The sequence below is a fragment of the Acinonyx jubatus genome, chromosome C1, assembly GCF_027475565.1.
Source record: "Acinonyx jubatus isolate Ajub_Pintada_27869175 chromosome C1, VMU_Ajub_asm_v1.0, whole genome shotgun sequence".
In the NCBI taxonomy this organism is placed as follows: domain Eukaryota; kingdom Metazoa; phylum Chordata; class Mammalia; order Carnivora; family Felidae; genus Acinonyx; species Acinonyx jubatus.
The window spans coordinates 130247817-130271937 of NC_069381.1; the positions used below are offsets into that span (position 1 = coordinate 130247817).

Here is a 24121-nt window from a genome sequence, read left to right on the forward strand (position 1 = left end):
GATAACTCTGTAGATTAAATTGAAAAGTGTAGAGGGAGTGCTGAGGACAACGACTGGCCACAGAAAACAGTCAGTAGCGCTGTTGATATTAATCTCTTTCTTTCTCTGTCTCTCAAAAAAATGGGCCCTATCAGAACTGCAACTTCACATTCTGATGTAGCACAAAGCACAAAGAAAATAAGATAAATAATGCAAAACTAGTTAATTGACTTTACTTCTCCTTATGTAAAAGAGTTTAGTCTCTAGGTAAATGATGATAGAGTGACTTGAAGTTCTGGGGTACTTGAGACCATCTATGAGAACATGCTCACTTCCGATGGAGGTAAAATCACCTCCATTTTTGCACAGATGGCCTCACTATATGAATTCTATGTGATGTAGTCACCATCTATCCAAGCAAGACAAAGGGGCAGAACAGGACACTCTATAAAGTGTTGCATAATCATTTGTCTCAGGTAGTTTATATATGGCTCTACATTACGAACATTAAGAATATTATTATGAAAAATATATAATGTAAAGATCTTTCCAATGCACATCTTTAATAAAGCTACCTCCCAGAAAAATGTCATAGCTCTGATATAAGTTTTGAAAAATACTATTAATTACAGGTGTTTTTGGAAGAGATTTTGATCCTTTCAATTTACTTACAATATTCTAGGCTAAAGTAAATATTCTTATTTCATTTGGGAAAAATGGGATTTTGGTTTTAATTACAATTAATCATATGTTAGCTGTTAATCCTATAGATTACAAAACAAAGAAGTTTTATGAGCTATTCAATAGTATTCATCTTAATATAATTAATTTTAATAAAATAATTTAAAATTGCCTTTTAAATATTTTAGTTTATGTATTTATTTTGAGAGAGAGAGTAAGCATGAGTAGGTGAGGGGCAGAGAGAGGGAGACAGAATCCCAAGCAGGCTCCATGCTGTCAGCATGGAGCCCTATGTGAAGCTTGAATTCACAAACCGTGAGATCATGATCTGAAATAAAACCAAGAGTTGGACACTTAACTGGACCAAACCACCCAGATGCCCCTAAAATTATTTTTTAATCATGCAATATTAAGTTGTCTGATAAGTGGAATCTGAAATATGAAACAAGTCTACAAAAAATAAAAGTAAATAAAAATAAGGCATAGCTTAAAAAATATTTTCTTTACTAAGCAACCTCAAATGTATATGTTATTAGTCTGCTTATCTTACCCAGGTACTTGTCTTTAAAAAATAGAAACATACACAGATCCAAAGAGTAAGAGCATTTAAGGAAGGCAGAGTTTCCAGCAGCTAGTTCTATTTCTCACTAGAAATTTCCTTATCTTCAATCATCTAAACCTATGTTTGTCTTATTTACTGGGAAGCAACTATAGATCCCAAATGTATCTTTCTCTGTGGAATAAATTAGGGCTTTCTCTGTAAATTTAGCATGATTCAGCACCAAAAAAAAACATGCTTGATAGTGACAGTTTGAGCAATTGCCTTGTTAAATCATCACAGGTATTATCGATGCAGTTTTCACTGTCATGGTTGTAGTCGTCATCATCATCACCTCCGTTACCATCCTTATCTACTGCTTGCAGGGTTTTGATAAAGAACCTCAAAATATCCATCATGAAGAACATGATTTGCTCTCAAGTACAGTAAGTCGCATTCTACAGCAAATATTCTCATGGCAGTGAATCAATACATCTCTCTCTCCCATTCTCAGTGAAATTATGTTTTGCTTCTTCTAGTTCTTTTCCTAACAGAAACTTGATTATGTTCAGAGAACCATCATTCCCAATGACCTTCCCAACCATGCTCCCTCACCACTACCAAATTTTCAAATGACTGGGGGAAATTGAATACACTTCCAGATCTTGGGGTGGACTCCAATTAATACAAATCCCAACAGTACATGGTATTTCCCCAGCAACTGAGACTGCTCAAGGTGTGAGAAAGCAACCTTATTTAGCCCATTCAAACTGAAATAATGGATTTATAGTCCATAGTAAGGGGTCAGGTTTCTTACTTTTTCTTGCTGCATGAGAATAGTACACAATTTTCCTCAGTTGGTAGTGGCAACAAACTTATGACCAAGGAGGAAAAGGCTGTAGCTGTGGATGGGAGAGCAGGGAAATAGAAGGGATATGGCTCCTTCAAGATGTCAATGAGGCATCAGTTCAACCAAGCCTACATCCAACCAAGCTTGCTCTTCTCTGGCCTTCCTCTAAGTTAGAAAATGAATTAACTTATCATTTAGGCCAGTTAGAGTTAGGGGGTTTTTAGTGTCTAAAGTATTATTCAACACACCAACCATTATTACACTATATTTACACTGTTTCAACTATTTTCTCTTTCTTTCCTACTTCTAGTGTTATGCCCACCAATAATCCATTATGTCTTCCACTCTCAGATTGAATTTCTGCAAAGGTTACATTTATTCAAAGCATGTTCTAAAACAAACAAGCAAATCTATGGGCTGGTACTAGTAGTGAGATCTTAAGAAGTATAAACAAAAGAATAATTATCATTCGAATGTCTGAAAAGAGTAGGAAATAGAGATGGGAGTATTCATGGTGTTTCCATCCTTTCCACAAAGAGGATATTTAGGTTCTAGGAATTAGGCACCAGTTATTAGGAGAAATTGCCCCAATCTGAAAATGCCTATTATTTCATTGACTGGCCAGAGCATAATGCACTTGTTTCTCTGATTAAAAGTTTCTCTGATTAAACGTTATTTGGATTTGTGAATGATGCAAGAGGTGATACAAACCTAATAATGAAAGTGACTCATTCAAAGTAAAATGATAAACCTGAATTCTAAGCACTCAGGAGATTATAAAAAAATGGAAAAATATGAATATACTCAATTTAAAATACATTTTAGAAACTAGGGCTTTCACATGTTATCCTCTACTACGTTTAATTTTTTATTACCCAAAAAGAAAAAAAATAATAAAATCAGATGGTGGTCATAGTGGCAGAAGCACTCATCTGTCACCAGAAGCTCATAGCTCACACCCCTTCCTTTCCAAAATGTGGAATGGCGGACAACTTCCCAGTTAGAAACCGTATTTTCTAGCCCTCTTGTCATCAGATGTGACCAAGTGACTAGATGTCACTAACTGGAATGTAACTGAAATAATGATGGTCATTACTGAGCTGGAATTAGGAAAAAGAAAAAAGGCAGACATGTCATTCCTCTCTCTGGTCAAAAATCAGAGGATTCTCAGACCCTAAAGGATGTAGGAACCACAAGATGGAAGGAACCTCCATCTTTGAATCATCACAAGGATAAAAGCTGCTTGATAGTTCAGAATGCATACATTGGACTCGACCTTGAGCAATAAAACAGAAAACAAATTAACAAAATTTCTATTGTGCTATCCACTGAAATTTACGCAGTGAGTATTATCATAACAAATTCAAAAGTTGGTAGCACAGGGGCGACTGGGTGGATCAGTCGGTTGGGCGTCCGACTTCAGCTCCAGTCAAGATCTTGCGGTCCGTGAGTTTGAGCCCGGCATCGGGCTCTGGGCTGATGGCTCAGAGCCTGGAGCCTGCTTCCGATTCTGTGTCTCCCTCTCTCTCTGCCCCTCCCCCGTTCATGCTCTGTCTCCGTCTCAAAAAAATAAATAAACGTTAAAAAAAAAAATTAAAAAAAAAAAAGTTGGTAGCACAAGTACAAAACTACCTTAATAAAAATTTAAAATACATTAAATATAATAAGATTGTAAATTACTACATTGAAGGGGTGCCTGGTGGCTCAGTCAGTTAAGCATCCAATTCTTGATTTTGGCTCATGTCATGATTTTATGGTTCATGAGATTGAGTCCCCCATCAGGCTTTCTCTCCCTCTCGGTCTGCCCCTCCCCCCCAATAAATAAATAAACATTTAAAAATGCATAACATTGTCAGATAACCATGGGTCGCCTGGGTGGCTCAGTCAGTTGAGTGTCCTACTTCAGCTCAGGTCATGATCTCATGGCTAGTAAGTTTGAGCCCTGAGTCAGGCTCTGTGCTGACAACTCAGAGCCTAGAGCCTGTTTCAGGTTTTGTGTCTCCCTCTCTCTCTCTGACCCTCTTCTGTCTCAAAAATAAACATTATTTTTTTTTCTTTAATGCATAACATTAGCCTCATGGTTAAGGCAGCAGCATCAGGGTAACTAATGTTCAGGACTGAAAATATTAAAGGTTAAAAATACTTGATAAAAAATGTCATTTGCAGTATCTTGATAAATATATTGGAAGAAAAAACAAGTGCTTTTTGAGCCTATGTATTTAAGGGAAGAAGTTTAAAAGTCTAATATTAGTAATTGTGTTAGTTACTACATGCCTTCGTTGGCAAGATATTATGGGGAAAAATGAGTATAGGTAAGAATTGGCTGACTGACAACAAAAACTGAAAGGGAATAGACCAAGTCCAAAATTGAGGTCTTCCAGCTTTGGAGATCCAGTTGTTTCTAGGATGTGAATACTAAGAAAAATTGCTGGAATTACTTTGAAAAACAAAAGCCAATTAACTTCTCAGTTGAATAGAAGAGTTTCACCTTTAGATAAAGGTGTTTGCTTCCCACTGGCGTGTTGTTTTCAGGCTTCGAAGTGACCACAAACAGGTTGAAAGAGAAAACCAAGAGAGTGAGGTGCAAAGAAATAATTTGGGTTTGATAATTATTTGTAGAGTATAACTTTGAGTGAGGATATTGGTATATAGAAGTAATGGGAAGCAAAGAAATCAAAATTCTACTAATTTTCAAGGGAATTTATAACTTCAAAAGCCATGAGCCTATCTTACAAAATTCTTTGTTTCTTCAAACCTTAAAACAACTTGAAAGGAACAAGAAACAGTCTGTGAAATATATAGAGTCCACAGGGGGAGGATGCCCCATTGCCAACTTCAGATGTATTATTTAGCACAACAGACTAGAAAGAATCTCCCTGGGGAAGCACAGGTAAAGAACAATGAACAAGGGGAGATGTTACAGGGAAAGAAGTACCATCTAGTCAAGGGAATTTCTAAACTACCAGGACAGAGGGTCTTTCCCTTACTTTCCTGGTAGGATTTCATTATTTCTCTATGCCAATGACTACTGTGTGCCTCCAATCTTCTATTTTCTAGATGATGATTCTTGTTTTTATTATTCTATCACTATTCCACTGATTTATATAGAGTATGGAGGGGACAGTCGGGACAGATATCTTGTCTTTTGGTTCATAATTTGCTGTATACAAGGAAGTACAAAAGGACGTGATGGAGAGGACTGCACATCACCTGGAGGCCCTCCACTTTGAACTCATGTAGTATATTCTATGAGAAGAAGGGCATATATAGATATTTGGTAGCCAGAAGAGAAGACTGGGATAGAAATGGCAAAGTGTTTATTCAAAATGCATGTTCCCATTTCCATAGTATGGTGATGTCATGGGCAAGAAACTGCCTGATGCTACATAGTTTGATTTACATATAGTATAATGGATTCAGCTTACATCTACCTATCTTCTCATATAGATACAATAACAAAAAAAAAAGAAATAAAAGGAAAAATATTTCTCCTTGTGATGAGAACTCACAGGATTTAATCCCCTAATAATTTTCCTATGTATCATACAGCAGTGTTAGCTATTCTCACCATGCTGTACATTACATCCCCAGTACTTATTAATAACTGGAAGTTTGTATCTTTTCTCCCATCTTCCAACTTTTGCCACTGGTAATCACAAATCTGATCTCCTTTTCTGAGAGTCTGTTTTTTTGTTTTTTTGTTTTTTTTTTTTGCTTTTTGTTTACATGTCACATATAAATGAGTTCATACAGTACCTGTCTTTCTTGGTCTGACTTATTTCACTTAGCATAATGCCTTCAAAGTCCTTCTATATTGTCAAAAATGATGGGGTTTCCTCATTTTTTTATTTAGTGGTTGAATATTACAGTGTGTGTGTGTGTGTGTGTGTGTGTGTGTGTGTGTACACGTGTGAGCACCTGCATGCATGTGTGTATCACAAATTCTTTGTATAAAAATGCAATGATACATTGATAGACACTTAGTATCTTTCTATGTCATGGCTCTTCTAAATAATGTTGTTATGAACATGGAGGTGCAGATATCTTTTTGAGTTAGTGTTTTTGTTTTCTTTGGATATATTCTTGGAAATGGAATTACTGTATCATATGGTAATTATATTTTTAATTTTTTAGTATCTTCCATACTGTCTTCCATCATGGCTGTATCAATTTACATTCCCTGTATCCAATTTATATGCACAAGGGTTCCCTTTACTCCACATCTATACCAGCATTATTTCTTGTCTTTTTGATGATGGCCATTTAACAGGCATAAGGTGATCCCTCATTGTGCTATTAATTTGCATTTTCCTAATAACTAATAATACTAAGCATCTTTTCATGTACCTGTTGGCCTTCATATATCTTCTTTGGAAAGTGTCTATTTGTATCTTTAGCCCATTTTTTAATGGGGTTGTTGTCTTTTTTTTTTTTTTTTTTTTTTGCTACTGGGTTGTATGAGTTCTTTATATACTTTGGAAATTAATCTCTTATTGGGTACATAGTTTGCAAAATTTTTTCCCATCCCAGACGTTGCCTTTTAACTTTGTTGATTTTTTTTTTTTGGTGTTCAGAAGCTTTTTATTTTGATATAGTCCCACTGGTTGGTTTGTTAATCTATTTATTTGTTTAGTTGCCTGTGCTTTAGATGTCACTTTCGAAAATTAATTAATTAATTACTAGCACCCATGTCAAAGAGTTTTATTCCTGTTTTCTTCTAGGAGTTTCATGGGTTCATGTCTTATACTTAAATCTTCGACCCATTACAAGTTAATTTTTGTGAGTGGTAGAAGATATAAGGCTAGTTTCCTTCTTTTACATGTGAATATTCAATTATCTCAGCACAATGTACAAAGAGATTGTCTTTTTTCCATTGAGTATTTTGGCTCTGGAGTCAAATATTAGTTGACCAAATATGTTTGGGTTTATTGCTGGGCTTTCAATTCTTTTCCACTCACTGGACTATTTGTATATTTTAATGTCAGTACCATACTATTTTGATGACTATAGATTTATTTTTTTATATTTAAAAAAAAATAATGTTTATTCATTATTTTTGAGAGAGAGAGAGCGAGCGAGAGAGCGCATATGCAAGCAGGGGAGGGGCAGAGAGAGGAAGACACAGAATTTGAAGCAGGCTCCAGGCTCTGAGCTGTCAGCACAGAGCCGGACGCAGGGCTCTAACTCACGGATCATTTGATCATGACCTGAGCTGAAGTAAGGTGCTTAACAGACTGAGAGCCAACCGGGTGCCCAACTACAGATTTGTAGTATATCTCGTAATCAGGCAGTGCGCTGCCTCCCGCATCAACAATTTTTACAAGAGATTACAGAGACAATTACCTCAGTAAAACTGACAGAAGACCAGCTACCCTCAACATTTGACTTTTTCCTTTTCATGATTAAAAAAAATATATTGAGTAAACACTATTTGACACTATAAAACATCCAACTTGACCCTAAAGCCAAGCCAATTTCTCCCTAGTCAAACCACTGTGAATCTGGCTCAAGGGAAAATATCAATTTTCGATCAATACCCTTCAAGGCTCAGCAGTCAAGCAGAACAAAATATAACCCAGCATAAAAGCTGACTTTTTTTTTTACTTCTGATTCTTTTTTTTAGTTGAATATGATTATATGGCCTACAATAAAATCCTGAATTTATGTTATATATGAAAGAGTGGTAACTTAAAAGGCAAATGGTGTCAAGTATGTATTTTATTGTTTTTAATTTTTGTCTTTTCCCTTGTGGTGTTTACAAACCAACATTTTCTGTTTTGTTTTGTTTTGTTTTTTGAAAATAATATTTGTGCCTAACCCACTATTTAGCTCATAAACTTCAAATAAATTACTGCTTAGAATTTGTTGTTTAGAATGTGTGTTTTTTTGTAAACTATAATAACTATATCTTTTGGTTGTAATATTTGATATTTAATGCATAATTCTGTTTCACTCAAAGCTCCATAAGAAAATATATCATACCATTATCTTTCATGCCCTTATTATAACTGAGTGAAATAGGAAATCTGTCCATATATTTTCAAAAGCAATACCATTTGCTCATATCTACTTCTTGTTTTCATACAATTCTATGTAAGAAACAATTAGAAATAATTTTACATTAATTGGAAATATAAAATTATTCTTGTCTAAAAATGGCATAGATTCTTCCAGTGTGCAAACTATTCTATGGCAGAGAATACAAAACTTTCATGCCACTTGAGAATTGCTTTATAAATGAAACAATAATGTATTTAATGCTACCCCAGTAGCATTAGGCTTAGAATATTCACATAGATTGCAAAACCATTGAAGAATCTGAATAGAATAAAAGCTCCCATCAGTTTCTTAAAGTATATCTTTAAAGATAAAAATAGGAACACTAGGAGAGAACTCCCAGAGAACTCCCAACCCAATCTCTTCCTTGTATCATATAAAATATTACTGGAGGGGCACCTGGGTGGCTCAGTCAGTAGAGCGTCCAACTTCGGCTCAGGTCATGATCTCATGTTTGGTGAGTTCAAGCCCCGCATCAGGCTCTGTGCTGACAGCTCAGAGCCTGGAGCCTGCCTCGGATTCTATGTCTCCCTCTCTCTCTCTGCTCCTCCCCCACTCACGCTCGCTCTCTCGCTCTCTCTCTCTCTCTCTCTGTCAAAAATAAATAAACATTAAAAATTTTTTAAATAAAAAATAAAATATTACTGGAAAGAAATGTCATTTGCCTTGAAAAGAGATAAGAAAAATACTCCTTGAAATGAGTTTGAATGGCCTTGGCTAAAAGGAAATGGGAGGGTTCTCCTAGAAAAGGGACTAAAGAATTGGAATAAAGTATTTGTCCGTATTCCAAACAAGTTAAGGTAAGTACAAAGAGACCCCCTCAGTGCCTGGGAAAAGAAATTCAAAGAACTGCACATAAGAGAGAGCTGTTATATGACAGGGGATGTAGTAGATGATGTTGGTTCTTAGTCCATTTATTTTTCCATCTTTGCTTGGCCCTAATTTCACTCTTTCACATATCAATGGTGGGAAAAAAAGTGGCTTTTGTCCCATTCAGGAAGGCATCTACCCCATTTCTGCCTAAGAAGACATGAACATCTAAGGAAAAAAAACAAAACAAAAACAAAAAAATGTTTTTTTCTTCTTTTGAGTGGAGTACCATGTTTCTACACAAGATCCCTAGAACTTCATCTTATGATGGCAAGAGAATTAACCTAAAAACCATACACTAACCATAATATCACAAAGAGGTAAATGGACCCAGATCCTGAATGATATTGTTGAGCCACTAAAATAATCAACTCAGAGACTATCCTATATTTAGATTTAAAAGTGAAATAATAAATTCCTTAATAATTGTGCTTTTTTCCTATTCCTTTATTTGAGTGGACAGCATTTATCAGAGTGGTAACTCAAAGAAATCTCTTTTATAGAGAGTGGGTGCAAGATTGGGAAGATACTAAATATAATTACTAGAAATAGAACTATGAAGTCAGTAATTTGGGTATAAGTTTAACAAACATTTAAAACTTATAGAGTAAAAAGAGAGAGAAAGAACAGCAAAGAGGGCAAATAGAGATGTAAAATGTTTTGCATTATTCTGAGTTACTATTATGAATAATGTGAGCTAAGAACACAGTGAAAGTTGAGTCAATTTGGGTTAAGTTTCCAGTAAAAGGTGTAATGAACATAAACCACTCCAAATTACTTTTCCGTATTCCCAGGGTAATCACAATATAAATTGTATTGGAAGGACACAGTGATTAAAGGCAATGCCATACGTGAACCTCCACTTACAGAAAGGTTTGGAGAGTAATTTGGAGAGTTTGACCCTAGACAAAATGAATTAATGAGAATAATTTGAGTCATACACAAAACACCTAATATGCATTTATACCCCTGAGTGAGTCTTTGAACAACTAGCTTCACTTAAAATAATTCAGACCAGGAAACATGAACTTGCATTTCCATGTTGTCTTGCCTAATCACATCAGCAACTCCTGAAAGGAACTTTGGATTGAAAAGTGGCTATGATAAACTCTCCTGAAAAACCTTGTAAAACGGCCAATTTAGACAAATGCCTATTGTTCAGATAATTCTCTATGAATCTAAATGTTATCTAAGAGTGTTGGACTCACTCCGAAAAGGTAGTAGTGGTGCAAATAGGAAATCAGCATATAGATATTTAGACTATGAACAGATAAAAAATTAAAATACAGCTAATATAATGGATATTCACTTGAATTTGTTGCTAAGATAAGAAAACACATTAAGAAACTTTAAATTCAAGAGTGAGCACTTGGGTGGCTCGGTCACTTAAGCATGTGACTCTTGGTTTTGGCTCACGTCATGATCTCATGGTTCGTGGTTTTGAGCTCTGTGTTGGCCTCTGTACTGAGAGCATGTAGCCTGCTTGGGAGTGTCTGTCTGTCTGTCTGTCTGTCTGTCTCTCTCTCTCTGTCTCCCTTCCCTGCTTGCTCACACTCTCCTCAAAATAAATAATCATTAAAAAAAAGAAGAAAGAAACTTTAAGTTCAGGATCTCCAAGAGGAATTTTAAAGCAAGTCGAAACATAAACTCAATAGAATGATTATTGAAGGTATTGAATTACCTCCATTCTCTGAATTTTCTTCTAATAAAGAGAAATATGCAAAAAGATTCTCAGGGAGACTAAGTTCACATCATTTTAAAGAAACATTTTTGTGGGTATGTGTAGAGGGTAGTTCTTCCTCAAAGAAATTAGGACTCACAATTTGCAACCTATCAAAATGTGAATATAAATGTCAGAATATTAGGGGCACTTATGAATTGCAGAAGAGTATATGACTCATCCACATTGATACTTCCATGAGGACAATAAGAGCACAGAGTGGCATGTTTTTAGGTGCTTTCTAATTTTCAAACCCATAGCAACTTCTGAACCATCTGAATCCCCAAACTAATAGATAGTGGTTAGTTGTGGGAGTACAATCTACAGATTTAATTTATCCACAGTGCAGTATGAGGGGATTAACAGCCAAAGGTCTGCAACAATTCTACTTATGTCCTATACAAAAGTGACGAGTGAGTGCAGGCTCTAATTTGGAACTTAGGCTGGCTCTGGGAGCCACCTGACAGAATTGAAAAACCTTATATCTACCCCAAGGATTCCCTTGTTACAAAAGCCCTTTCATGGTCATAGGGAAACCTACCTTATTTGCTGGCTTCCCACATTCATACAGAATTCTAAATTCTTAGATTAGAATTTCATAAGCCCATCCTATTCCCTGATCTATCTCTAACTTTGATTCTATCTCTAATGTCTCATCTATGATTGGTTTTGCCAGCAGTGGGGATCCAGGTAGGTGATGGGAAAAAGTGTATTAAATATTCAAATACTGTGAATCACTTCTGTGTGTACTCAACTTTGAGACTTTCTCCTCCTAGCAGTTGGCCTGCTCTCGTAGAGAACAAAGACGATATACCTTTTGTTTCACTCATGAGGTCATGGATTCACACATAAATCCTACATGTCACTCTGCCGTTCATTCTCTACAAGTCAGAAGTCCATCCTACATAGAAAAATGGTATACTCCGGAAATATTCAATTCCTGCTTTTTCTCATGACTAAGGAGATTTCCCCTGTCCTTCAGGTTATCCATCTCATAGAACTCTACTATGTTTGGGTTTCATACACGGTACCACACATCCCCGCAAATAGATTTTTTCCCAAATTCTCAATTCCAATGTCATTACCATCACTAGAAGTGAGAGGTAAAAGTATAGCCAAGTAAAAGATTTCTTTTTCAATGCAGCTTTGAAAGAAGTAAGGCAAATCTCCCTGCATTTCTACTGCTATTAAGTCAAGCTCTAAAAATCAGATTTGACTTTTAATGTATTCCAATGATTTCAGAAGTTACAAGAGAATGAGCCAAAGATAATCACTCAGTCCATACACTTAGGAAAAGGTAGGAGAAATTTCACTGGTGGCACATATCCCCTTTGGTAGGTCATGCACAGTTGTTCCAGCTTTGCCTATTCAAATTACGCTGGAGCAGGCCCAGAAGTAAAAGTTAAAGGAAAAAACCTACTGTTCCTTTCCTAGATAGCATTGTATTAATCCTAGCCAAATTTCTGATAATAAGAGAAAAGTAGAATATATTTGAAAGTATTATACTCCAAACAGGCTTATATTTATAAAAGAGCAGAGCTCTGCTTTCTCTGATTTCTGCAATTCATGATTGAAAAACTGCTTGAGACACAGAGCAAACTCAAACGAAAAATTCCAAAGAACCAATTGTGATAAATGACACATGACAAAATTACATTTAAACAGTTACTAGGCCCCAAGGAATCCTGCAGAGAATAAGTGCAAACAATATGGGGGTTTTCTATTCCTAATTCCTTTGACAAAAGTAACAAAATATGGTTCTTTCATGTAATGACAGAGAGAAACAGGAAGCTTGAGAATATAAAGTATGTTGCTGTTCTGAAAGAGAGATGGTACTCACATATATGATATTACAGATTGACAGTTTTATTTAAAAAGGGTCTCTGGATCTTAGTTTTTAAAAATGGGGGGAGATAAGATGGTAGAATGAGGGGACAAAGACAGTAGCTTCACCTCTTAACATTTTTGATAAATAAGACTGTCTATAGGCTAGTTTGAAATTCAGTTAGCAAATCCAGGGAAAAACATGCAAGCAAATATATTTCTAGACAGAATTCCAAAATAATTCCGAAAGAATGTTGTTACCACATTGGTAAATTTCCAATTCTTTCTTACTACCCTTACCCAACAACCCAAACAAATCAGTTTAAATACAACTTCTTTTACTAAAGTCTTTTGAAGCATCACTGCAGTCAGATTGAGTCAAGTCACCATCTGCTGCAAATACAAATAGAGCTACATTCAAGAATTATATTACACAGCCTTCCTAGCAAAGTTCTTACGTGCAAGCTGTTCTTGTCAAAATCAGAACCATTGTGATGATGCATCTTAATATTCAATCAGACTTTAAGTAAAGAGTGACAAAAGTCCACATATGGATGACAGCTGTTTCTTCAGTAAATATTTTCCCATTTATTGAATGGAGGCTTATGGCAGTTTAGGATACATTCCATCAGACATTTCAGCCTGAACTGCTTGGGGACGATTAAACCAGTAACAAGATAAAATTTCAGTTTTCAAATCTTTGCTACAACTTACATCTGAAAAAAACAACAGTTCCTCTGATTAAAATTATACACTATGTCAGTAATGTGAGAGTATCCTTGCCCAGTACGCACTGGTGAAAAAACTGAATTTATAGTACTCTATATAGTTTTTGCCCCTCCCACTCAACAATACCACAGCATTTGTAAAACTGAAGCATAATTTCTATATTGATTTTCTGATCATGTGAACAAAGTTGATGGGAATTTAAACATTTATGACTATATTTGACAAATTGTGAAATATTTAAAAAGATTAATGAGCCTATTAGATAAAAGAAGGTCAGATAAGACATACTTTTAACCAAAAGAGTGGCTTGCAAAATTAGAAAATCAAAAAAAAAAAGTGAAGATGAATTCTGATAAAGAATTCAGTAACTCCGTAATTATATAGTATTTACATATCAGTAGTTGGAGGGGAAAAAAAAAGATGGTTTCAACTAACAAAGATGACTTTAATGTTTTAGTGGTACCCGTGAACATGCATCATACACCTTTTATAAACACCAAATGTGTTGAACGTAAGTTTGTTAATAGCACATCTTTCAAGTGGTGTTTCTGAAGCTTGCTGACTACAAGGTCTACTCTAAGGGAACTTAAAGTTCTCCTCTCTTTAACCTAAAACTATGCTGAGGCTCTTGTCTGGTGACCCCAAAGCAATTGTGAATGAAAGGGCGGGCCTACGCCAGCGGACTCCATCTTGTTCTGTGTCCTTCACCTTGACCACACCTCCTCCCCTTGAGTAACCCCCCCCTCACCTGCCTAACAGGACTTGACCCTTCCCCAGGACCCTTCCCCAGCCAATCGGCTGAGGCCATAGCCATTACCTCACCAACTGCCCCCAGGCCCCAATAAAACCTTTGTCCTTTTGAAACTCGCTCTTTTTCCCTGGTATCTCACCGCTGCGTTGGTGCAGGTAGGGGATTGAGCTCGAGCTAGCTCGAATAAAGGCTCTTTGCTTTTGCATCGGACTGGGCTCCCTAGTGGTCTTTGGGGATCACGAATTCTGGGCATAACAGTGAAGAGGGTTGTTTGTATCTCAGGTTAGGCCAGCAATATAAATGTGTTAAGGAACTGGTATTACCCAGCTTCTGCATGGTAAATTATAGCCCTTCTTTTCTCCTTGCAATGCAGTTGTTAATATCAACATTTAAAAATACTTTGAGCCTGCAATCTTATATTCCACAGCTCCTGTCAGAGACCGATCTATTATACAATTTTTGGATGCATTACTTATTTTAATGGAAACTATTTCATATCAAACATTATAAAACAGAACTTCTTACCCCGCTATTGGATCTACGGCTATTGACTTAGGATTGTGAAGCTCCAGGTCAATCAGGGTGACACACACAGACCCGTTGTAAGTACAAACAAAGATCCGGTCACTGACATGGTCCACAAAATAGAGATTTCTGGTAAGCCAGTCAATCGCTATTTGTTGCACATCTGAAAAACACACATTAAAAACAAAATCATTGTGTTACACGTGCAAATTTAGTATCATAAGCCAAAGACTATGTAAGTCTGCCCAAACCATCAGAGAAAGCATTTCAAAAGTATAGATGGTTTCATGATTAAAAAAAAACCAAAAAACAAAAAAAAAAAAACAAAAACAAAAAACAAAAAACCAACAACGTGAAAAAACAAAAAAAAAAAACTACACAGATAATTAATTTCTTGCTAGGTCAAAATAGGTGATTTAATTATTCTATAAAGTAATGACTACCTTTTGATACCTTTCTTCTTGCTATTTAAGGACTAAGAATGATCTAGAAAAATGGACAAATGATTTCTAAATCTGAAAATGTAAGTATTTACAATAAAATTTTCTCCCAGTTTTCTTATTTATACTCAATAGTTCACTCAACCCAACGTGAAAATTGGTTCAATGACACAGCTAAACTCTTCAGTAGTAAGAGGAGTAAACTTTTTATGAATCTAAGGTAAATTTATATTTTTAGATCCTCTTCCATTAAAAAAAGGAGGTGGAAAAATAGATCTGTAAAATCTCTTTGTTTACAAACAATACTCAAAACTTGGAAATTAAGCCAAAGGAGTGGTGATGTTTTTCAGTGGCATGCATATGCATTATAAAACAGGCCTGCTCAAATATTAATTTTCCACAGAAGTGTTATTCAATAGTACTTTCTGTGAAGAAGGAAATATTCTATATCCATGCTGTCCAATAAAGTAGCCATTAGCCAAATGTGTCTGGTGACCACTTAAAATGTGGCTAGTGTGACAGGGAAACTAAATCTGTGTTGTATTTCATTTTAATTCATTCAAATTTAAATTTAAAAATTTAGGTAGGTAGTTAGTGGCTACAAGGGATAGAGCAGCTCTAGGAGAATGTGTCTGTGTTTGACTTGAATATTTTCCATTTGATCAGACCTTTTTACTGTGAAATTTCATGTTAATTTGTGAATAATTATCTTGTAGAAAAGATAACCTCAAAGGTTATGGTTGTACTGCCCTGTGAGGCATTAACCATTTTTATACTTACCGACAAATTTTATTTATACATTTTTTTTCCTTAAAATGCTTGTAATTATCCAATTCCACTAATGCTCTTAGATCAGCACTACTGTGCTGGTTACCTCAATAATTCCATAAATAAGTTTCTGGTTTATATTTATTCTTGAATTTCATGACAGTCATGTTTTTATCTATTAGAAATTATACTTTGACACCTTCTTGTTCAAACTTACTATGGATCTCTGATTCATTGACAAAGCAGAGTTTCCTTCTGCAATCTGAACCTAAACATTCTTCTTGCTCTGTGCTTCAAAATACTTCCTTAGTAACATGCTGTTTCAGTGAATGATACCGTTTCAACAAAAAGACTAATATAGATGCGTGTGTCATTATTGTCACTCGTAATGGTATATTGTCAAAGCAAGGTACGGAAAGTAGCAACTTTGTGGAATTTCTATCATGCTTTACAAGGACAAGCAGAAAGCAGATATTGCAATTCATTGGACACACATTTTCAAGCTATCGATTACAGTTTCATTCCTGAATTGCACAGTCTTTATGGAAATATAACCATTTAAATTTCCACAAACTACATGAAGCTTTTCTCAACCAGTTCAGCAGTGAGGATTTTTAAAAAGCTGAAATATTTCTGTCTCCAGAAATCTGGAAATGTATGCTTTGTTTTTATTCTTTTTACATTATTATATCAACTAGAGAACAGAACCCACTGTTTCAAATGCCATTTTAAATACCTGCGGTTCAGATAAAGTATGTATCAGAGTCCATTCAACTGTGTAGTTGATGTAGTCTATGCAAGTGAAATTTCGGACAAAAGAGCTGTATGACAGCATTCACACCTTTTTTTTCAAGTCTGTATCATTACAGAAATATCCTCTGCTACTGAAACAATAGGTATTGTTAACAACCATCCAAGTTTGAAGCAACAAGGTCTCAGGAAAGAACCTAATAATTAGCCAAACACTCAGTTATTGTGGGAATTGGCTTTGTTTCTTTTTCTTATATTTGAAGTTTCTGTCTAGTTTTAATGTAATCTTTTATTAAGATTGGAGGAAATTAGACAAAAAGTTCAAGTAAGCAAGCTGACAGATATAAAGGTACATAAATAAGTAAATCTGGCCAGAATTATTTACACATTTCAGAAGATAGGTAAATCTTCTAGACAATGGATTCAGTATTTCATCTTCATTTTGCTGAAATACAACCAAGATCATAGGAAGTTGCTGAAGACAATTATAATCATTTTATGACATATTAAAAAAATCATAAATATTTAGTTCAGGGCTTTATTACTGTACCAGAACAAAAAATTAAATATATTCCTATTATATTTTCTAGTCCTATCCTCCATTGCCCCAGAATGTGACTGCATTTGGAGCTAAAGTTTTCAAAGGGATGATTAAATCAATGCCATTAGGTAAGCCCTAATCTAACCTTACCCTATACTTATAAAAAGAGGTTATGACATACAAAGAGAGATACCAAGGATCCCTACACAGAGAAGAGAGGCTATTTGTAAGCCACTGAGAGGCCTCAGAGAAATCCAAACCTGTTGAATCCTTGATCTGGAATCTCTAATCTTCAGAATTGTGAGAAAATGAATTACTATTCTTTAAGCCAGATAGCCTGTGGTATTTTGTTATGGTACTCTAGCAGAAGGACACATTTACTCCAGTATTGTTTAATAGAGTAGTCCATGCCACAAAATTATTGAGAAAAAAAGTCAAAATCCTGTTAAAAAAATATAAAGGAATGTCTATATGTGCCTTCAATGTCATACTGAACCATTGTCTAATAGGCACCTTCAATAAGTAGTTAATTTTCCTAAGTAATATACCTTTGTTTAACTTATAGCTTAATACTGATTCAGTCCAAAAATCTATGAATTTAGATATTAGTTTATACATAGATTATAATTTTTTTGTCTAATAGAGATGCAAATGATTTCCATCACGTAGTAAAGATACCCCTTTTTATTGCTATATGACATTAAGTGGTTTTATATCTAACTTTACAATTTTAAATTAGCATGTTTTTATTTCAGTGATTATAAATTCTACAGTCTCTTCTGTGCTCCTCTGAACTGGATTTACCATCCTTCTGGTTCTCTCATTAGTGAGATAAATGACTCCTTAACATATAGTTAATATATGAATACTATAGTGAATACTATATATCATATGAGTCATGTTTTTAACTTTTTGAAAGTTACACGTTGACAAAATTTACCTCTTGATTTCTTTTTCAAATTATTTGCTATATAGTCTTCAACTAGCCAGAAATAGAAAAGGGAAATGTCCACAAGAACGAGAAAAATAACATAAATAGGCAAAACTTTTTGGAAGGAACTATGACTAAACTAGAAGATAGCCTGAAGCTATACATTTACATAAAAAGGCGGGCTTGATTTCAGCTGATTGTTTTGACATAGAAATGCTTCATTATTTCAAAGGGGCCAAAAATATAGTCTATTGCTGCCTATAAGAAAGACTCACTTCAGATCCAAAGACACACATGGACAGAGAGTGAAGGGATAGAAAAGATATTCCATGCAAATGGAAAGGATAGAAAGCTGAGGTAGGAATGTTTATATCAGACCAACTAGACTCTAAAACAAATGTTGCAACAAGAAACAAAGAAGGGCATTACATAATGATAAAGGGCAAATTCAACAAGAAGATGTAACACTTGTAAATATTAACTCATCCAACATAGGAACATTTAAATATATAAAGCAAATATTAACAGATACAAAGGGAATAACTGATAGAAATACAATAATAGTAGGGAACTTTAATAGTCTACTTGCATCACTGGATGTCCAGACAGCAAATTAATGAGAAAACAATATCCTGAATTAGACCAGGTAAACTTACCAGAATTCTCCATCCTAACACAGCAGAATACACATCTTTCTCAAGTATTCATGGAATGTTTTATAGGATAAATCACATGTTTTGCTACAAAATAAATCTCAATAAATTTAAGAAGACTGAAATCATATCAAGTATCTTTTCTGACCTTAACAGTATATAATTAGAAATCAATTAAAGAAGAAAATAAAAAAGAAAACCAAAAAGCAAAGAACAAAATAAACATATGGAGATGAACAGCAAGCCACTAGACAATCAATGTGTCAATGAAGAAATAAAAAAAAAGTAAAATTAAAAAATACCTGAGAAAAATGAAAATGGAAACACAGTTTTTCAAAATCCCTGAGATACAGTAAAAGCAGTTCTAAGAAGGAATTTTATAGAGATCAGGCCCACTTCAATAAATAAGAAAAATCTTAAAAAACAAACAAAACCATTTAACCTTATACCTAAAGGATACAGAAAAAAAAAATCCAAAATCAGAAGGAGGGAAATAATAAAGATTAGAGCAGAAGTAAATAACTAGAAATCAAAACAAAACAAAACAAAACTCAGACAAACAAACAAACAACAATGTAACAGATCACTAAAACCAGGAGCTGATAGTTCTTTGAAAAGATCACCCAAGAAACAGTGGTGCCCGGGTGGTGTGGTTGGTTAAGCATCTGACTTTGTCTCAGGTTATGATCTCACAGTTTGTGAGTTCAAGCCCCACATCAGGCTCTGTGCTGACAGTTCAGAGCCTGAAGTCTGCTTTGGATTCTGTGTCTTCCTCTTTCTCTGCCTCTCCCTTGCTCATGCTCTGTCTCTCTCTCTCTCTCTCTCTCTCTGTCTCTGTCTCTCTCTCCCTCAAAATAAATAAATAAACAAACATTTAAAAAAACTTTTAAAAAGAATGAAATCTTTCCATTTGCAACAACATGGATGGAGGTAAAGTGTATTATGCTAAGCAAAATAGGTCAGTCAGAGAAGGACAAATACCATATGATTTCACTCATATGTAGAATTTAAGAAACAAAACAGATGAACATATGGAAAGGGAATAAAAGACAGAGGGAAGCAAACTATAAAAGACTCTTAATAGGGAGACTGGGTGGCTCAGTGGGTTGAACATCTGACTCCCACTCAGGTCAGGATCTCATAGCTCATGAGTTCAGGCCTAGCATCAGGCTCTGTGCTGACAGCCCAGAGCCTGGAGCCTCCTTCGGATTCTGTGTCTCCCTCTCTGTCTGCCCCTCCCCCAACCACACTCTGTTTCTGTCTCTCTAAAAATAAATATTAAAAAAAAATTGTAAAAAAGGCTCTTAATGACAGAACAAACAGGGTTGATGGAGGGACATAGGTGGGGGATGGGCTAAATGGGTGATGGGAATTAAGGATGGCACTTGTTATGATGAGCACTGGGTGTTCTATGTAAATAATTGATTACTAAAATCTACTCTTGAAACCAATATTACACTATATGTTAACTAACTCAAATTTAAATGAAAACATTTGAAAAGACATCACTGAAAATGATAAACCTTTAGCCAGACAACTCTACCTATTCTTCTCAAAGTATTCCAAAAAGTAGAAGAGGAAGGGAAATTTCCAAATTCATTCTGTGAGGCCAGTATTACCCTGATACCAAAACCAGATAAAGACACCAATAAAATAGAGGACTATAGGCCAATATTTCTGATGATCCTACATGCAAAAATCCTCAACAAAATATTGGCAAACCCAATCCAACATTACATTAAAATAATTATTCCCTGTAATCGAGAGGGATTTATTTCTGTAAGAGTGGTTCAATATTTGCAAATCACTCAAAGTGACACATCAAATCAACAAGAAAAAATATTAAAAAAATCATACAACCATGTAAATTAAAGCAGAAAAAGCATTTGACAAAGTGTATCCATTCATGGTAAAACCCTCAATAAAGTAGGTTTAGAAGGAACATATCTCAACACAACAGAGGTCATATATGAAAATCCCATACCTATTATCATACTCAATGGAGAAAAACTGAAAGCGTTCCCCCTATCATCAGGAACAAAACAAGGGTGTCCATTCTCACCAGTTTTATTCAATGTAATGTGGTAACTCCTAACCACAGCAATCAGATAACAAAAAGAAACAAAAGCCATCCAAATTATTAAGGAAAAAATAAAACATTCGCCTTTTGCAGGCAAGAAGATACTATATATATATATATATATATATATATATATATATATATGTATGTATATGTGTGTGTGTGTATATGTATATATATATAAATCCTGAAGACTCCACCAAAAAAAAAACTGATAAATGAATTCAGTAAGGTTGTGGGATACAAAATCAATCTACAGAAATCTATCGCATTTCTGTACACTAAAGAAGCAGCAGAAAGAGAATTTAAGAAAACAACCCATTTACAAATACACCAAAAAATGATAAAAAAAAAAACCTATGAATAAACTTAACCAAAGAGGTAAAATACCTATACTCTGAAAACTATAAAACATTTATGAAAGAGGGGTGCCTGGGTGACTCACTTGATTAAGCAACTGACTCTTCATTTTGGCTCAGTTCATGGTCACAGGGTCATGGGATCAAGCACCATGTTTGGCTCCATGCTGAGCATGGAACCTTCTTGAGATTCTCTCTCTCTCTCTGCCCCTTTCCTCCACTCATGCCCTCCCTCTCCCTCCTTCTCTCTCTCTCTCTCTCTCTCTCCCCCTCACTGTCTCTAAAATCAACAAAAATTTAAAAAAAAATTTTAAAAATTAATGAAAGAAATCGAAGACAAAACCAAGAAATGGAAAGACTTCCCATGCTCATGGATTGAAAGAACAAATATTGTTAAAATGTCTATACTACTCAAAATGATTTACACATTTAATCAATTCCCTATCAAAACACCAACAGCATTTTTCACAGAACTATAATTACTAATCCTAAAATTTGTATGGAAGCACAAAAGACCCCAAACGCCCAAAGCAATCTTGAAAGTGAAGAACGAAGTTGGAGTTATCACAATCCCAGATTCCAAGTTATACTATAAAGCTATAGTAATCAAAACAATATGGCACTGGCACAAAAACAGACATACAGATCAGTGGAACAGAACACAGAGCCCAGAAATAAGCCTGTGATATATGCTCACTTAATCTTCCACAAAGGAGGCAAGGACAGACAATGGGATAAAGTATCTTCAACAAATAGTGTTAAGAAAGTGGACAGCTACATGCAAAAGAATGAAACTGGATCACTTTCTTAATCATACACAAAAATAAACTCAAAATGGATTAAGGATCAAAATATAAGACCCAAAAGCATAAAAATCTTACAAGAGAGCACAGGCAGTAATTTCTTTGATATTGGCTATAGCAACATTTTTCTAGATATGTCTTCTGAAGTGAGGGAAACAAAAGGATAAATAAACTATTGGCACTATATCAAAATAAAAAGCTTCTGAACAATGAAGGAAACAATACTAAAAATAAAACTAAATAATACTAATACTCCCTGCTGAAGGGGAGAACATATTTTCAAATGACGTAACTGATAATTAGTATTCAAAATATATAAAGAACTTTTGCAACTCATGTCTGAAAAAAAAAACAGAAATAGTTCAATTAAAATGGGCAGAAGACGTGAACATGCATTTCTCCAAAGAAGGTGTATAGATGTCCAAGAATCACATGAATAGATGTTAAACATCACTAATCACCAGGGAAATGCAAGTCAGAAACACAATGAGATATCACCTGACACCTGTTAGAATGGCTGACATCAAAAAACACAAGAAACAAGTGTTGGCAAGGGTGTGTGTGTTGGGGGGGACAAACTTGTGCATTGTTGCTGGGAATGCATACTGGTGCAGTCAGTGTGAAAACAATATGGGGGTTCAAAAAATGAAAAATATAATTACTATATGATCCAATAATTCCACCACTGAGTAGGTACCAAAGAATATAAAAACACTATTTCAAAAAGATATATGAACCCCTATTTATTGCAGCCTTATTTGTAATAGCCAAATTATGGCAGCAGTCCAAATTTCCATCAATGATGAATGGACAAAGAAGATGTAGTGTGTGTGTGTGTGTGTGTGTGTGTGTGTGTGTGTGTGTGTGAATACACATACATACATACATACATACATACATACATACGATGGAATACTACTCAGCAATAAAAAAGAATGATATCTTTCCACATGCAACATGGATGGATCTAGAGATTATAATGCTAAGCAAAGAAGCCAGTCAGAGAAAGGCAAATACCATATGAATTCACTCATAGGTGGAAATTAAGAAACAAAACAAACAAAAAGGAAGACAAATGATTCAAACCAAAACTTAAGTTTTATAGACTTAACTATAGAAAACAAATAGATGGTTAAAGAGGGAAGGTAGTAGGGGGTGAGTGAAATAGGTGAAGGGGATTAAGAATACACTTATAATGAGGAGCACTAAGTAATGTATATTGTTGAATCACTATATTGCACACCTGAAACTAATATAATTCTGTATGCTAACTACACTGGAATTAAAAAAAAACTGTTAAAGAAAACATAAAACTGTCACTCTTCATAGATAACATAATGCTATACATTAAAAAAAATCCTAAACCTCTGCCCCAAAACTATTAAAACTAATAAATGAATTAAGTAAAACTTAATAATACAAAATCTGTTGTATTAATGCTGTTGTATTAATGTATTAATGTATTAAAGACTAATGCTATCTGTTGTATTTCTGTATTCTAATAATGAGGTACCAGAACAATAAATTAGAAAATTATCCCACTTATAACAACATAAAGAATAAAATCTGTAGGAATAAATTGAATCAACAAAGTGAACTATGTATAGTCTGAAAACTATGAGGCTGGAGAAAGAAACTGAAGATGACACAAATAAATGGGAAGATTTATTGTGCTCACATACTATTTAATAGAACACTATTGAAATGTCCATACTACCTATGCAATCTATAGGTTCAATATAATCCCTATCAATCTACCAACATACTTTTTCACAAAACTAGAATAAATAATACCAAAATTTATATGGACCACCCCCCCCCCCAAAAAAAAAAACAACACCAAATAGCTTAAGCAATCTTGGAAATGAAGAACAAAGCCGGAGGTATCATACTCCTGAATATCATACTATACTACAAAGCTATCATAATCAAAACATAATAGTATTGGCACAAAAACAGACCCAATAGGTCAATGGAAGAGAATAGAGAGATCAGAAATAAACCCACACTTATAAAGTCAATTGGCCTGTGACAAAGGATGGAAGAATATACAACGAGAAAAACAGTGTCTTCAATAAATGGTGTTGAGAGAAATACACAGCTACATGCAAAAAAAGGAAAGTGGACTAGTTTCCAACATCATATATAAAAATAAACTCACAATTGATTAAAGACTTAAAAATAAAACCTGAAGCCATCAGACTCCAAGGAGGGGGGGCAACATAGGTAATAAGGTCTTTGACATTGGTCTTAGTGAGAATAAATATTTTTT

General features: G+C 34.8%; 1 protein-coding gene across 3 annotated transcripts in view; it reads right to left on the reverse strand.

Annotated features, from left to right (window-relative positions):
* LRP1B (LDL receptor related protein 1B) overlaps positions 1–24121 on the reverse strand; it is a 1862224-nt gene that overhangs the window by 914784 nt on the left and 923319 nt on the right. For all 3 annotated transcript variants that reach the window (XM_053214983.1, XM_053214982.1, XM_053214984.1), the window contains exon 7: positions 14525–14687. In XM_053214983.1, coding sequence (XP_053070958.1) covers positions 14525–14687 — 163 coding nt within the window. The remainder of the gene's footprint in view (positions 1–14524; positions 14688–24121) is intronic.